At 35.2% G+C, this 14,783-nt stretch overlaps 1 protein-coding gene across 7 annotated transcripts in view; it reads left to right on the top strand.

Moving 5' to 3' along the window:
* Nucleotides 1–14,783, top strand: part of LOC112668030 (sodium channel protein type 1 subunit alpha) — a 277,785-nt gene that overhangs the window by 193,485 nt on the left and 69,517 nt on the right. For all 7 annotated transcript variants that reach the window (XM_049106361.1, XM_049106360.1, XM_049106359.1 and 4 more), the window contains one exon: nt 6,932–7,244. In XM_049106361.1, the coding sequence (XP_048962318.1) occupies nt 6,981–7,244 (264 nt within the window). In that variant the 5' untranslated portion in view covers nt 6,932–6,980. The remainder of the gene's footprint in view (nt 1–6,931; nt 7,245–14,783) is intronic.

Here is a 14,783-nt window from a genome sequence, read left to right as displayed (position 1 = left end):
TGATTCACTTTTATATTTTCTAGCAAAGTATGTACAAATTTCAAATATAATTTAGAACTTTTTTCTATAGTGTTACTGACAAAATATTTATATTGAATTGTATCTGATAGTTTCTAAATATTCCATAAATAAACTTATGGGATAAAAAAATAAATAAACTTATGGGATAGGTTATAATCTAAAAAAATTTTTTAAGATTTTATTTATTTATTCACGAGAGACACAAAGAGAGACAGGCAGAGACACAGGCAGAGAGAGAAGCAGGTTCCCTGTGGGGAGCCTGATATGGGACTTGATCCCAGGACTCTGGGATCACACCCTGAGCCAAAGGCAGATACTCAACCACTGAGCCACCCAGGCATCCCAATTAAAATTTTTTTATTCATATAATTAATATAAGGTTTATTTTTAAGTAGATATTTGAATATAAGGTCTACTAGAGTTGCAAAAAGCCTTACATTAATCTCAGTGTGATGTCACTATAATATCCATGAAATTGCTCATATATAAATGTAATTCTAGTATCTGAACTAATTTATAGTTATTTGTAATACAGTTAAAATGATCATATTTGTCAATGTAAAATTCTTTTCTTCTGTCTTCCCGGTTGTTTACTTCTCCAGTTGAAACTCACAGCCAATAATCAGGAAGATTTGCCTGGAGGACTTTTCTCAAATGGACTATTTCTGAAAAATAGGAAGACTTTTAGTAACTTTCTGTTCATTTACACAACTTCATGGGCAATGATCTCCAACATAGGGCAGCAATTGGCCACAATGATTATATATATTTATAATATACCTACATACAAGATCTAAACATATACATAATAAGGAATTTCCAAAAGAAAGCAGTGAAATGAAAAGGATAAAACCAAATGGGATGAGCAAAGACATACCAGATAGCAAACAAGAAGAAAGTAGGAGTTATATTATTATTTTGTGAAGGTTATACTTAATTTATTAACTTAGGAAAACTTCATATCTTTATTATATTGTATTTCCATCCAAGAAAAGGATATGTCTTTCCATTTATAATGTTTTAGATTTATTCAAAGATTGAAAAAATTTCTTACATTGTATTTATGAACTATTCACTAATTGTAACTTCCCCTTTTAAATAGACTATTTTTTAGGTTCACATAAAACTGAGCAAGAAGTTCAAGGTTCCCCTATATGCCCAGCCCCCATTTAAGTACAGTTCAATACCACAGTATCATTTTGTTATAATTGGTGAATCTACATCGACACATTATTATCACCCCAAGTACAAAGTTTAGATTATTGTTCACTTGATGTTGAACATCCTATGGGTTTGGACAAATATATGGTTACTTGTATCTACCATTATGGTACCATTCAGAAAAGTTTCACTGCCGTAAAAATTCTCTGTGCTTTGCATATTCATTGTTTTTTCTCCACTAACCCCCCGCAACCACTGATCTTTTTACTGTCTCCATAATTTTCCTTTTCCAGAATGTCATATAATTGGAATCATACAGTATATAGCTTTTTCGGATCGACTCTTCCACTTACTATTATGCATTTAAGTTTCCTCCATGTCATTTTGTGGCTGGATAGCTCATTTATTTTTAGTGCTAAATAGTATTCCATTGTCAGGATATACCACCTTTTATTGATCCATTTACATTTTCAGGACATCTTGATTGCTTCTACATTTTGGCAATTTTTATTAATAAAGCTGCTATAAACATTTGTGTGCAGGGTTTTGTGTAGACATAGGATTTCAAACCATTTGGGTAAATACCAAGGAGAGCAATTGCTGGATTGTATGCTAAAAGTACGTTTCATTTTAAAAAGTTGCCAAACTATCTTCCAAAGTGGCTGTACCTTTTAGCTGTCCAGATGGCAGTGGATGAGAGTTCCTGTTACTCCACAGTCCTGTCAGCATTTTGTGTTATCAATGTTTTAGTATCAGTATTTGGCCATTCTGATATGTGGGTAGTGATTTCTCTTTGTTTTAATATGCATTTTTCTGATGACATATGATATGGAGCATCTTTTCATATGCTTTTGTTCCATCTGTGTATCTTCTTTGGCGAGGTATCCATTAAAGTCTTTGATAATTTTTTTCAGTCAAGTTGATTGTTTTCTTATTTAGACTTTTAAGAGTTCTTTGTGTGTATTTTTTTCTTTTGAACTAAAATAAAATGTGTTTACATTTTTTCTGGGGCAGTTCAATTAAAAAGAAGTTCTAAACACATCTGGGAAGTGTCAAAGCTGGAGAATCTATGAAATATGTTACCCCTTAGTTGCAGCCTGATTGTAGCAACAGGAAGAACATCAAACATGGGAACCCTTCAATTTTGAAATGTTGCTAAATCTTCTGGTGCTTCAGAAATGATTGCCCTTGCCCTAAAAAATTTAAAATCATCTCTGCCATTATATGGGAGTGTCTTTGAATATTTGGATAGCAGTCCTTTATCAGCTTTATCTTCTGCAACTATTTTCCGCCAGTCTGAGACTTGTCCTGTCATTCTCTTGAAATTGTAGTCAACAGAGCAGTTTTTATTTTAATGAAATCCAGCTTATCAATTATTTTTTCTCATGGATCATGCTTGTTGTTTTTTTATCTAAAAAGGCATTCCCAAACCAAAGGTCGTCTAAATTTCCTTCTATGTTCTCTTCTAGGAGTCATAGTTTTGCATTTTATGTTTAACTCTGTGATCCATTTAGAGTTACTTTCTGTGGGGAGTGTAAGGTCTGTGTCTGGATTCATATTTTTGCATGTTGATGTCCAATTCTAGCCAGCACCATCCATTGGAAAAGACCATCTTTGCTACATAACGTTGCCTTTGCTCCTTTGTCAAAGATCCCTTGACTTAATTTATATGGGCTTATTTTGGAATCTCTATTCTGTTCTGTTGACCTGTTTGTCAATACTGTCACCAATACCACACTACTTGGTCTCTGTAGCTTTATAGTAAGCCTTGAAGTCAAGTCAGTCATCCAAGTTTTTCTTCTTCAGTATTGTGTTGGCTATTCTGGGTCTTTTGCTTCTTTATATAAACTTGAGAATCAAGTTGCCAGTATCCACAAAATAATTTGCTGGAATTTTGATTGAGATTGCATTGATCAATGGATCAGTTGACCACCGGAGATCAAGTTGAGAAAAACTGACATCTTGAAATTATTGAGTTTTCTTATCCATGAGCAGGGAATATCTCCATTATTTAGCTCATTTTTATTTCTCTTATTAGTTTTGTAGTTTTCCTCATATACACCTTGTACACATAACCTGTCAGGTTCATGCCTAAAAATTGCATTTTCAGGGTATGCTAATGTAAATGGTTTGTGTTTTTAATTTCAAATTTCCCACTTGTTCATTGATGATGTATAGGAAAGCAATTTACTTTTGTACATTGATCTTGTATCCTGCAACCTTGCTGTACCTGCTTATTAGTTCCAGGAGGTTGGTAGGTAGGTTGGTCGGTTTTTAATTAATTCTTTTGGGTTTTCTACATGGAAAATTTGTTATGTGTGTTATGTGCAAAGAAAGACACTTTTATTTCTTCCTTCTTAATCTGTATATCTTTTATTTCCTATTTTTGTCTTATTGCAGTAGTTAAGACTTCCAGCACAGTGTGAAAAGGAGTGGTGAGAAGGGCTATCCTTGTTTTGTTTCTAATCATAGTGAGAAAGCTTCTAGTTTCTTCTATTGTATTTTTAGGTGCATAACGTTCCTGTAAAGAAAATCCTTTGAGTTTTTTTCTCTTTTAAACCCGGATACTTAATTCTCTCACTACTTCTAGGAGTTTTCCAGATGTTTCTGTTAAGTTTTCTAGGTATACAATTACAGAATATGCAAATAAGTACAATTCTACTTCCTTGTCCTTATTATTATTATAAGTACAATTATTTCTCACTTCTAATTCGATTGGCTTGTACTTTCAGAAAATTATTAAATAATAGTGTTGATTTTTTTCTTGACTTTAATGAAAATACCTCTAGAATTACTTCATAAGATTCGCTACTGACTTTGGGGTTCATACAAATGAATAGATATATGTATAGTTAGCTTATGTAGTAGTCAATGTTCATTGGAATAACTAAGGAAAAAAAGAATCTACCTTATTCCATATAGACAACAAATTCCAAATAGATTAAAGAGTTAAATGTATAAAATTAAAGCATAAAAATGCTAGAAATGCAAGAAGAAAATATGATCTCTCATATATCACTCCACTCCCCCAGGGACATGGTTGCTTTCCTCAGCATGACACAAAATCTGGGAGTCAAAGAAGAGCTACAGTTAAATCATCATGTTAACATTCAAAAATATTTTTAAAAGTGTCTTAACCTATAGCACAAAAACACCACAAACTCAGAAAAAATATACCCTTTTAAAAGGCCCAAAATTAAATTGTTGATGCCATATCTAAAAAAATTGATATAGATTAGCAAGGAAAAAATGGAAACATGGACTGTTATTTAAATAGGAAGACAAATAAATAAATAAATAAATAAATAAATAAATAAGCCACAGAAAAGAAAATTTTAAAACTCTTAACCATATAGAAAAAAGTTCAGCTTTTCTGCACTATGCAAATTAAAACTATAATATGATCCCATTTTTGTCCCAATCAGATTAGAAATATTGAATATATAATAACATATTATGTGGTGAAGATATAGATGAACAGGCACAGCATTATATTGCTGTCAGGAAAACCAATACTTCATAGCAAGTAATTTTGCAATAATATTAAAATTAACTATTCACCTTTTACACAGCCAAGTCCATTTTTAGAAACTGATACCATAAATATGTCCACATATATGTGAAAGTATGTGGATGAAATATATTTGTTGCATCTTTATTTATAAAAGCAAAAGTTTGGAAACAACCTGAATACTCATAGCTGGACAATTGGTGCAATAAATTATAGTACATACAAACAATGGTTTGAAAACCATGTAGCCGATGAAAAAGTTGAATCTATAAAAATTGATAAGGAATGAACTCTAATATATTTTAAGTGAAAAATGAAGAGTTTGTATACTAAGATACTGTGTGTATGTGTTTTTAAATAGAAAATGTGTGAGTATGCACACGCTCATGTGCTTAGTGTTTACCTGTTACATACCTGGAAAAATATATGGAAACCCATAACATTGGTTACCTCTGGGAACAGAACTGAGTGCTGAAGAACAGGTGGCAGGGAGGGTTTACACTGTAAAGTAAAAACATCCGTGTCATAATACTTCCTTTATGAGAAAACGCACCATAGTTGTTATCCCTAAACTTTTATTTCCAAATAAATAACTGCCAGGGTTTCCTGATGCCTTATGGGTCAGATAGAGTTTTGGGGTAAAATATCCCTTTTCCATTCATTTAAATTTACTGATTTAATTTTTCTATTCTTGTAGGCTGATGGAAAGTAGATTGTATGAAAGTTAGTTCACTTACTAGACAGAGGGTACAGATTTAGACTTGAACATCCCACTTGTTTCTGGCCATCCACTGAAAAATACGGTCATAAACCTGCCAGCGGTGGGAACATCCTTCAGTGAAATTTGAGGTCCCTCTAGGACTCTTCACAAAACAGTTATGGCTGCAGTTTTATTATTGCAGTTTACATACACCAAAGCTGCAATTAACTGCATCATAGCTTGTTGACCTTAATGAGTTAACACAGTTTCCAAATAAAACTCATGGCTGAGCAGGAGACTCGGCTCTGGGAAGTCTTGGCTCCATAGTATCTGTGAAATTTGAGCTCATATTAAATATACCTTAAAACTATGCATCTGGGATTTGGCTCCTGGCATCAGGTCAGATCTGACTCTGCTGTATGGAGTTGAGAGTTTTGCCTCAGGTCCTTGTAATATGTTTAGCACTATAGGACTATAGACTCAGCAAGAATAGCATTATTGCTTGGGTGAAGAAAAACACTTCCATTCTTGTTGAGCTTATGGCACCCTGGCTTCTTTCCGATTATTTTTTCCCAAAATAGAAGAATTCTGCTGTCTTTTCCCATCTGAAGCCCAATCTAGGAATTTCTTTCCAGCCTACTCTTTTTCTCATTCCTAGTCACATGAATGGCATTTGTCCAACACTGAAACATCTCTGTGTGCATTCAAGTAAGCCAACCCTGCCATGGCTAATGATGTGAGCAGGTCACAGATCCAGTTGTCTCAATCTCAGATTAGCTCAAGACTCAGGTCTGCAACTCCATCAGTACTGATTATTTGATTGGTTATTAAGGCTGGCTGCAGCAAACTGTTTTGATCCGCTTGGCCAGGAGCCACTTGTCAGGACCTAAGGGTTGGATTTTTATATCCTCTCAGAGTCAACTCCCTTTCCACTTGATCCTGTTGATAAGCTATCCATTGCCTCTATGGGGATCCATCCTCATGTGGGTGGCTTACAGAGTGAACAGCCCATTAGAGACACGATGGTATTTAGCCTAATGTGCTTTAATTAAGGCTATAGTTGAATTGCTTTCTTAAGTCATGGCACAGTTCCTGTATTGGCAAAGCAAAAGAATGAATAAACATGGGACACTTAACAAAACCTGAGATAGAAAACATATCTGTTAAGCCCAAGCCAGTGAAGCAAAAAGTAGAATGGTGGTTGCCAGGGGAGGGGGAATAGAGAGTTGACATTCAAAGGGTATAAAGCTTTAGTTATGCAAGATGAATAAGTACTAGACATCTGCTGTACATCTTTGTGCTGGTAGCTGATGATACTGTCATGCACACTTTGATGATACTGTCATGCACACTTAAACATTTATTAAAAGGGTAGACCTGGTGTTAAATGGTCTTACTACCAAAAAATTTAACAATTGCATTTCATTTAATTGGAAACAAAAATCCAATCCTCTAGTTTATATTTCATGACTAGAGTTTATAGGTATTAAAATCTTCTCTTAATCTCCTTAGAATATCTGCATCCTTCTTTTTTTTAGGACTTTCATATGCAGAGTAAATGGTAATTAAAATGTGCAGGATGACAAGATGGAGCAAACAGTGCTTGTACCACCAGGACCTGACAGCTTCAACTTCTTCACCAGAGAATCTCTTGCGGCTATTGAAAGACGCATTGCAGAAGAAAAGGCTAAGAATCCCAAACCAGACAAGAAAGATGATGACGAAAATGGCCCAAAGCCAAATAGTGACTTGGAAGCTGGAAAGAACCTTCCTTTTATTTATGGAGACATCCCTCCAGAGATGGTGTCAGAGCCGCTGGAGGACCTGGACCCATACTATATCAATAAAAAAGTGAGTGTTTTTTATCAGGCATATTTTACTGCTAATTGCCTTCTGCCTACCTTGGACTATTATAGTACCAACACATGCCAAATTAGCAGAAAGTCCTTCTGTTTAAAAAATAAAACACATTTGTATGTGTTTTATGTAAATGTGTTTTATGTATATGCATGCATGAGAAATAAATTGATATCCTAACAGATGGAGCTGTCCCAAATGCACCATAATGGATACCTAAAAATAAATATATGTTGTAGGCAGGCAGCTAATTTAACAAATTAAAAAGTTCTCCCCAGAGATTGTATTAACTATACAATTTGATGTGGCTTCTGCACTTGAAAATCCTGAAAGTATCACAATGATAAAGACTTCGAAAATGTCAATATTAATTTCTCATGGAACAATATTTGATGCCACAAAGGGTTTCAATTTCTATATAATGTTATATATAATAAATCAATTTTCTGCAGAAATTTTTTTCTGCTTGGAAAAGAACATTCCTATACAAACTATAGTTTTAAAAGTTATTCAGAGCAAATTATAATGTACTTTTTCTTTCCATTTGGATCCATGTATCTTTGGGAAGTATCATGTTTAACAGTAACATTCATTAAAACTCAGTATATCAATCAACTGAATTATGAAACAAATAACTGAATTGCTGTATGACAAATGTTAAATCAAAATTTAAATAGTGAAAGCTATTCAACCATTTTCTCAATACTATTAATACATAAAAATTTACTTAAAATATTTTTATTTCAAAAAATTATTCAATTTCTTGATGGAAGTATATTGATATTGGTAAGAATTAACAAAAACATAGTATTCTGAAGAACTTATAAAATAATATTTAAATGCCTGCATTTTCTGTATCCATGCTTGAAATGAATACCTTATATTAAGCACCCAGTCTTTCATAATAACCATGATTTCACCAAACCAAGAAGGAAAAGCAAAAATGTATCATATTGATATTACATTAAATTTATGACTAGTTAACTTCCAACATTTTATTATCTTTTTCACCTTTGAACTCTTGGTAGAAGGGTGGGGCAAAAAGATTGTAACTAAGCAAATAAATTTATTTAGTTGGACATGAGCCTTAAAATACCCCCAAAACTTTTAGGGACCTTCTTGGTTGCTGGCACAGTTCTGTATCAAGTTAGTCCTTATTAGATGTATAAGTTTGGTGATTTTAATATGTGGATTTGAGACAGTTTCACAAATTGCTTCTTATTGACTACTGTAGTTTCAGAGGTAAAAATCTCACTATGCTCAGATTTTTTTTTTTTTAATTTTTAGGGATATAACCAATTTCAGTACTTACTTTCCCTTTTTAAAAACTGGTTTGCCTGTTATACAGTATAGAAAGAGTTTTTAAAGTCACTTTCTATAGATTTTATTATCTTTTATTTAACTTTGCTTTTTAACATAGTACTGTTAAATCTTAGCAGGTAAAAGTTTATCCACTTTATAACTACCATTTATTTATTTTTTTTTAAATTTTTATTTATTTATGATAGTCACATACAGAGAGAGAGAGAGAGGCAGAGACACAGGCAGAGGGAGAAGCAGGCTCCATGCACCGGGAGCCCGACGTGGGATTCGATCCCGGGTCTCCAGGATCGCGCCCTGGGCCAAAGGCAGGCGCTAAACCGCTGCGCCACCCAGGGATCCCTATAACTACCATTTAAATTATAAATTGCACATTATGGTTAAGTTAATCCTTTGAAAATTAATTTAATATAATATCCGGAAAGCTAAAACCCAAATTAAGCAAATGATGAAGGGCTTATTTGCATAAGGAAAGTAACAATGCAGAGAATTCAATTATACAACATTTTAACTTATTTAAAATTGCTTCATTATTAAAGGAATCTGATGTGTTTCTAGGCAGAAATTCATTCACACCATAGAATTTGTTCCTTTATTTTTTCAGCCATTGGACAGCCTATCTAAAAGTGCTATTATCATGGAATAGTGAGCTCAATCCTCAGCAGGACTTTTGCTGCCCCCCAATATCCATGCCCCACCTTTCTGGTAGGAATCATAATCTAAAAATAATTAAAGCTACCCAGAGACTACCCCTTTATCAACAGGGCTGAAATCTAGCCTCACAGCTCATACTCCATGTCCTTATTTATAAAACAGTAAGTGATTATTTTGAGAAAGACCAAACTAATACATGTTGACAAGGGCAATTCTTTATGTGAAAACCAGATTATCCAATCAATCTTTGCTTTAAATTAAAGAGTTTTCTTTCCTTTTTAAAAAATATTTTATTTATTTATTCATGAGAGACACACAGAAAGAGATAGAGACATAGTCAGAGGGAGAAGTAGGCTCCCTGTGGGGAGCCTGATGTAGGACTTGATCCCAGGACCCCAGGATCACAACTGGAGCGGAAGGCAGATGGTCAACCACTGAGCCACCCAGGTGCCCCAATTTGAGAGTTTTCAAACTGATACAAGTTGTGTTGAAGGAGTATCCCCCCAAAAGAACACCCCTTGATTGGCTTATAACATATGATATGTAACAAAGGATACAAAGGCAGATAGAAAAGAAAATTATGCAAATCTTTTCAAATAGTTAAAAGAAAAGTTGTTAAAACTGAGGATAAAAGACCAACTCTGAAGGAATGACTAGCCAGCCAGATTCTTGTGCTGAAGTAACCCTTAAAACTTTGTTAGGCTCACATTCAGACTTGCCTCTAACCCTCATCTATCTTTATCTTCAAATGCACATTGTGTGAGGAAGGAAAAACATTTTGGCATTTTGGAACAAATCACATTGTCCAAGCAGGACAACCCGATAAAAGAAATATTGTTATCAGGAAGTTTTCCCCAAGGTAAGGCACATGCATTGGCTTACCACTGAGCTGACATCAATCAAGCAAGTCTTCTAATGTAAGCCATCCAACAACAATGCAAATGAAGCACTGTAATCCTTAGAAACTAACCCTGCATGCTTAGGGCACATGACTAAGCTATGTGTTTAAAATTTCCTTCTTTTGCATTTTCATGGGAAGACGTTCTACGGTTGCCATTACACTGTTTTCTAGTCTTAAATTTTCTCTCCATAATTGGATTATCTCAATATTGAGGAATAGCCTTAAATTCTAAGTTAGTTTGCTCTGATTAAAGTTGGAATGCTTAGAAAATTAATAGCCTTTTTAAAATAATGACTATTTCTTTTGATATTTGATAACCAGTTTTATTTTCTGACTTGGATATCTGAGATCATCAAGGCAATCTTCATTAAAATGGTGGATTACACACACATGGGAATCCTAGCATAGACAAAGCGTCTAATGGTGGAAATGTCCCTGGAGAAAATGCTTCTTAGGATGAAATTTCCCACTATCCCTGATATTGGGGTTGTGGATTTTATTGCCCGAGTGAGTTGGAATATGCAAATATCAGGAGACCAGTGACTTACTTCCCAAAGGTTTAACTCAAGTACGATAATTCATGTGCCATTTATAGCTCTACACAAAGTCTCTAGTTTCTTATTAATGTATAGAATAAACAAAGCAAGCCACTATAAAAATGGTTGCAGAATCTGTGCTTTATGTTATAAAGTACAGTGGTATCCATATAGGAAATTTATATGTAAGGAATAGAAACACACAAACCACACTAAAGCCCTCTGTGATCTTCTAAAAAGACAATGTCAGTGAGCTTTTGGAAATGTCATTGCTGATGGTGTATTTTCAGATGGCATATGCCCACATATTTTTATCTTCTTTGCCCTAGTTTAAAATGTGCAAGTTATATAATGTTCAAGAGTTCTACTAAAGTTGTTAAAGTAGTTTAATCCATGGTGGTCAGTAATATGGTAGTAACAACTGAAGAGATCGTAGCAACCATCTCATGAACATTCCTGATGCATGGAAGCATTTCTAGACCCTCAGAAGTTTTAAGCCTTCAGCAGTCCACGATAAGAACTAAAAAATAAAATAACAGTGCTATCAGAATATAGTCACAGAATTTTCCCTATCATGTTAGCTCTGGTCCAGTGGTCTTCAAAACACAATTCCAGGTTGGGTTCCTTTTGTTTGTTGATTTGTATTAGCTATGTGGCAAGGCACATTAGCTTGTGAACACTTTTTAAGCTTTTTTTCCCTTATTTTTTTCCACATTTATTTTCATAGTTTGGCTTAATTTTGTACCATTTGGCTATACATTCAAATTCTTCACCTACTCTTTATTACAGAAAACTTCTTTCTTCTCATGTTCTTCTTAAAATTACAGATGACTCATTAGTACCATGGAAGAAAATATCCTTTGTGACAGTGTCCTAGAAATAGAATGAAGTATTTTAGATCTGTAGTGAAAATGGATGTTTGTTAATTATGGAATATAGAAATGTATCCATTTAAAAATGTATTCTTTCTTTGATTGTCTCATGGGCCATTTATGAACAACTTATTCTCCCTTTTTATCAACTCTTCTAAAAAAAGATGCATACTGCCTCTTTATTGGAGCTGCTTGAAGAGTCATATATGAATTTGTGATTCAAATTCATGCCTGGTCTGTTACTGCTGCAGGAATTTAAAATGGCTATATTGAGTAGAGAGAGCTGTTTGCTTTGTTTTTAATTAAGGGGTTTTTCTTGCAAAAAGAATTTAACAGAAAATAAGAAAAGTAGATGGTAAACAAAAGCTTATGATCCCATAAATTATATTATGAACAGTCGCCAATTTATAACTTTTTTTTTGGCATATCATTAGCTCCTCTAGAGCTAGCAGTCCCCCAGGCTCTCCCTTATACCTAAAGCACTATAGTTGACTTCCAAATCTTTCTCCACCTCATCCATTATTTCTTCCTTATGCCCCTATCTTCATCACTTCCCCATCTCTGGCTCAGAAACAGCCCCAAATGAAGGTGGTGGTAGTAAAATCAAGGTTAGCATTTATTAAGCACCTGCTATGTTAGGAAGAAACCCTTTGATTCAGACAAAAATCCAACAGAAACAAGTTCTTGAAAACAAACAAGCTAAATAATTAATAAATAAATATATGTGTGAGGTGAATCTCATTTTACTATCAAAGGATCTAGCAGCTAAAAGAACAACAACAGGACGCAGTCATTTTCCATTTGAGCTCTACTTTCTCCTGTGCTGGCTATATTCACAGACTGGCTCTTCCCACAAGATGGCAGAAATGGCTACTGGCAGCATCACGCTAACATCCTACAGCCCAGTAACCCCAAGAAAAAGCTCATGTTTTCTCCAAAAGCTCTAGCAGAAGTCCTAGAATTTGTTCTAATCAGTTCCCTTGACTTCCTCTGAATTAATTTCTGTAGCCTTGGGTATGTGATGGTCTCCTTGCCCAGATTAGTGCCACACGTTGACCTATGTTGCCAAGGGATGGTTCAGCTCCACCCAAGCCACATGGGCAGACAATGGAGCAGAGGTGTTCTCTAAAATGAAGACATGGAGTCAGCTGAAGGAAGTATGCCAGGCAGGGAAAAATTATAACTGTACTCAGTACACTACATGTCAAAATATTTACAGTTTTTATTTAATCCTCATGTCCTTCCAAGATAACTCTTGTCTTTATTCTAAAATAATGAAACTGAGGTGAAGTAATTTGCCTAAGATCACAAAGCTATTAAGTAATGGATACTAGATTTAAAACAGATCTGTCAGTTTCTATGGCCCATTGCCATGCTACTTTGGGTTTGTAGTCTTTGCACTGATAATGCCAGTGGAACAGAAAAGCCAATAATAGAATTTAAATAAGCCTATTGCTGCTTTTCCTGCCCCTCTACTCACACCACCTTGTAAGCTGTACCCTTTACCTCCTAGATGGGCAATATTTCCCAAGCCTGCCTTATTGCTTCCTTATTTCTGCTCAATCAGGAGCATGCCCTGTCTTTGTAAAAACTAAAATCTTTAAGACTCAGTGAACTTGGATCAACTTCTAAAATCATTAGATAAGGGCAGCCCAGGTGGCTCAGCGGTTTAGCGCTGCCTTCAGCCCAGAGTGTGATCCTGGAGACCCAGGATGGAGTCCCATGTTGGGCTCCCTACATGGAGCCTGCTTCTCCCTCTGCCTGTGTCTCTGCCTCTCTTTCTCTCTGTGTGTCTCATGAATAAATAAATAAAATCTTTTAAAAAATAGATAATTACATTTCCCATCAGATTGTTACAGGGTGATAAACATTTTTTCTTCAAAGAGGACCAATTCAGGAAACTTAAATTATGTGCCTCTGCAAAGAAATGCATTTAATTTGGGTCTGCAAGGTAGAAAGGAGAGGAGAGAAAAGTTTTCCAGAGAAAGGGAACAGCCTATAAGTGGACATGCAATAGAGCTGGACTGTAATAAGTAGGAAGAAAAGAAGATGTGGTTGGGGAGGTGGCCCAGGGCTAGGTAAGGGTGCTTTGAAGTGCATACTGAAGAATTCGAAGTTTAAGGGCAAAATGAATTCTCAGTAAGATTTGAGTACAGGAGTGACATGGTCCACTTTATATTTTTAAGGATCAAGTTGGGAGTGTTTATGGAAGCTTAGTCTAGATTTTTGTCAATGAAAACAGAGAATGATAGATGGGATCTAAATATATTTTGGAGGTGCGCAAGAATCAGACAAGAGCTGATTTATGACATTGTTTTCTGAATATGAAATTTGGGAGGAAACGTTGAGCAGCAAAGTTCCAATGTGAAAACTGATCCTGCTTTCAAATATGCAAGTTTTGGTATGTGTACGTATTTGAGAACCAGACAAACACACACTTTTCACCTTTAAAGTCTTGTATTTTTGTGGCCACTTTAGAATTCATTAAGGGCGTTCACATCTTCCCTATTCAGATGTAAGAATCAACAGGGAATAATTTGCTCAAAGTTCTGACACAGCAAGTCTGCAATAAAACTGGGCCACTAAGTAGTCCTCTCCAGTCAGTGAAAACTTGAGCATATAATAATGTACCACACCCACGATATAGGCTGAAGATACAGACTGGGACATATTTGACCCTCAGATTTTACTCGCACCTGCAGTTAGAGTTTCTCTTCTCTGAGGTGGAGGCAGAGGCAGAGGCAGAGGCAGAGGCAGAGGCAGCTATAACTCTGGCTGATAGACCCCAGCTGGGCCTCCCGTGGGAGGGCACTGGCCCCACCCCCACTATTACACCCAGCTAAAGCCTAGGGACCAGCAACTTTACAGACTCTTCCTTGGATACAAATTCTTTTCTTTTGGATGAGCTTAAAACAGTTTTTGTTTTTGTTTTTTTTTAACTGACTGTGAGGTATTGAGCCCACACATACATTTGCTTTGAATCATGCACTATTGTTTATTTTGAATTAGTTTCCAAGATCTATAAATTGAGAGATTACACACACACAGACACACATATAATCATGCATATTTCGGATTTCTCTTATAATATCAGATCTGGCATTACTGGTTTGCATACCAAAAATTGATAAGGACCTCCTACCATCTAGCCTCTGTGGGCATTTTGGCTTGTGATCCCTGGATTAAAGATTACATGTGTAATTAGGTAAAGGCCAGATACTAAAGCTTGGGTGGGCCACAGGCAGGCAAG

The sequence above is a fragment of the Canis lupus genome, chromosome 36 (assembly GCF_003254725.2).
Source record: "Canis lupus dingo isolate Sandy chromosome 36, ASM325472v2, whole genome shotgun sequence".
NCBI classification, from domain to species: Eukaryota; Metazoa; Chordata; class Mammalia; order Carnivora; family Canidae; genus Canis; species Canis lupus.
Note: the sequence above shows the minus strand (reverse complement) of the source record. Positions and strands in the feature narration are given on the sequence as shown.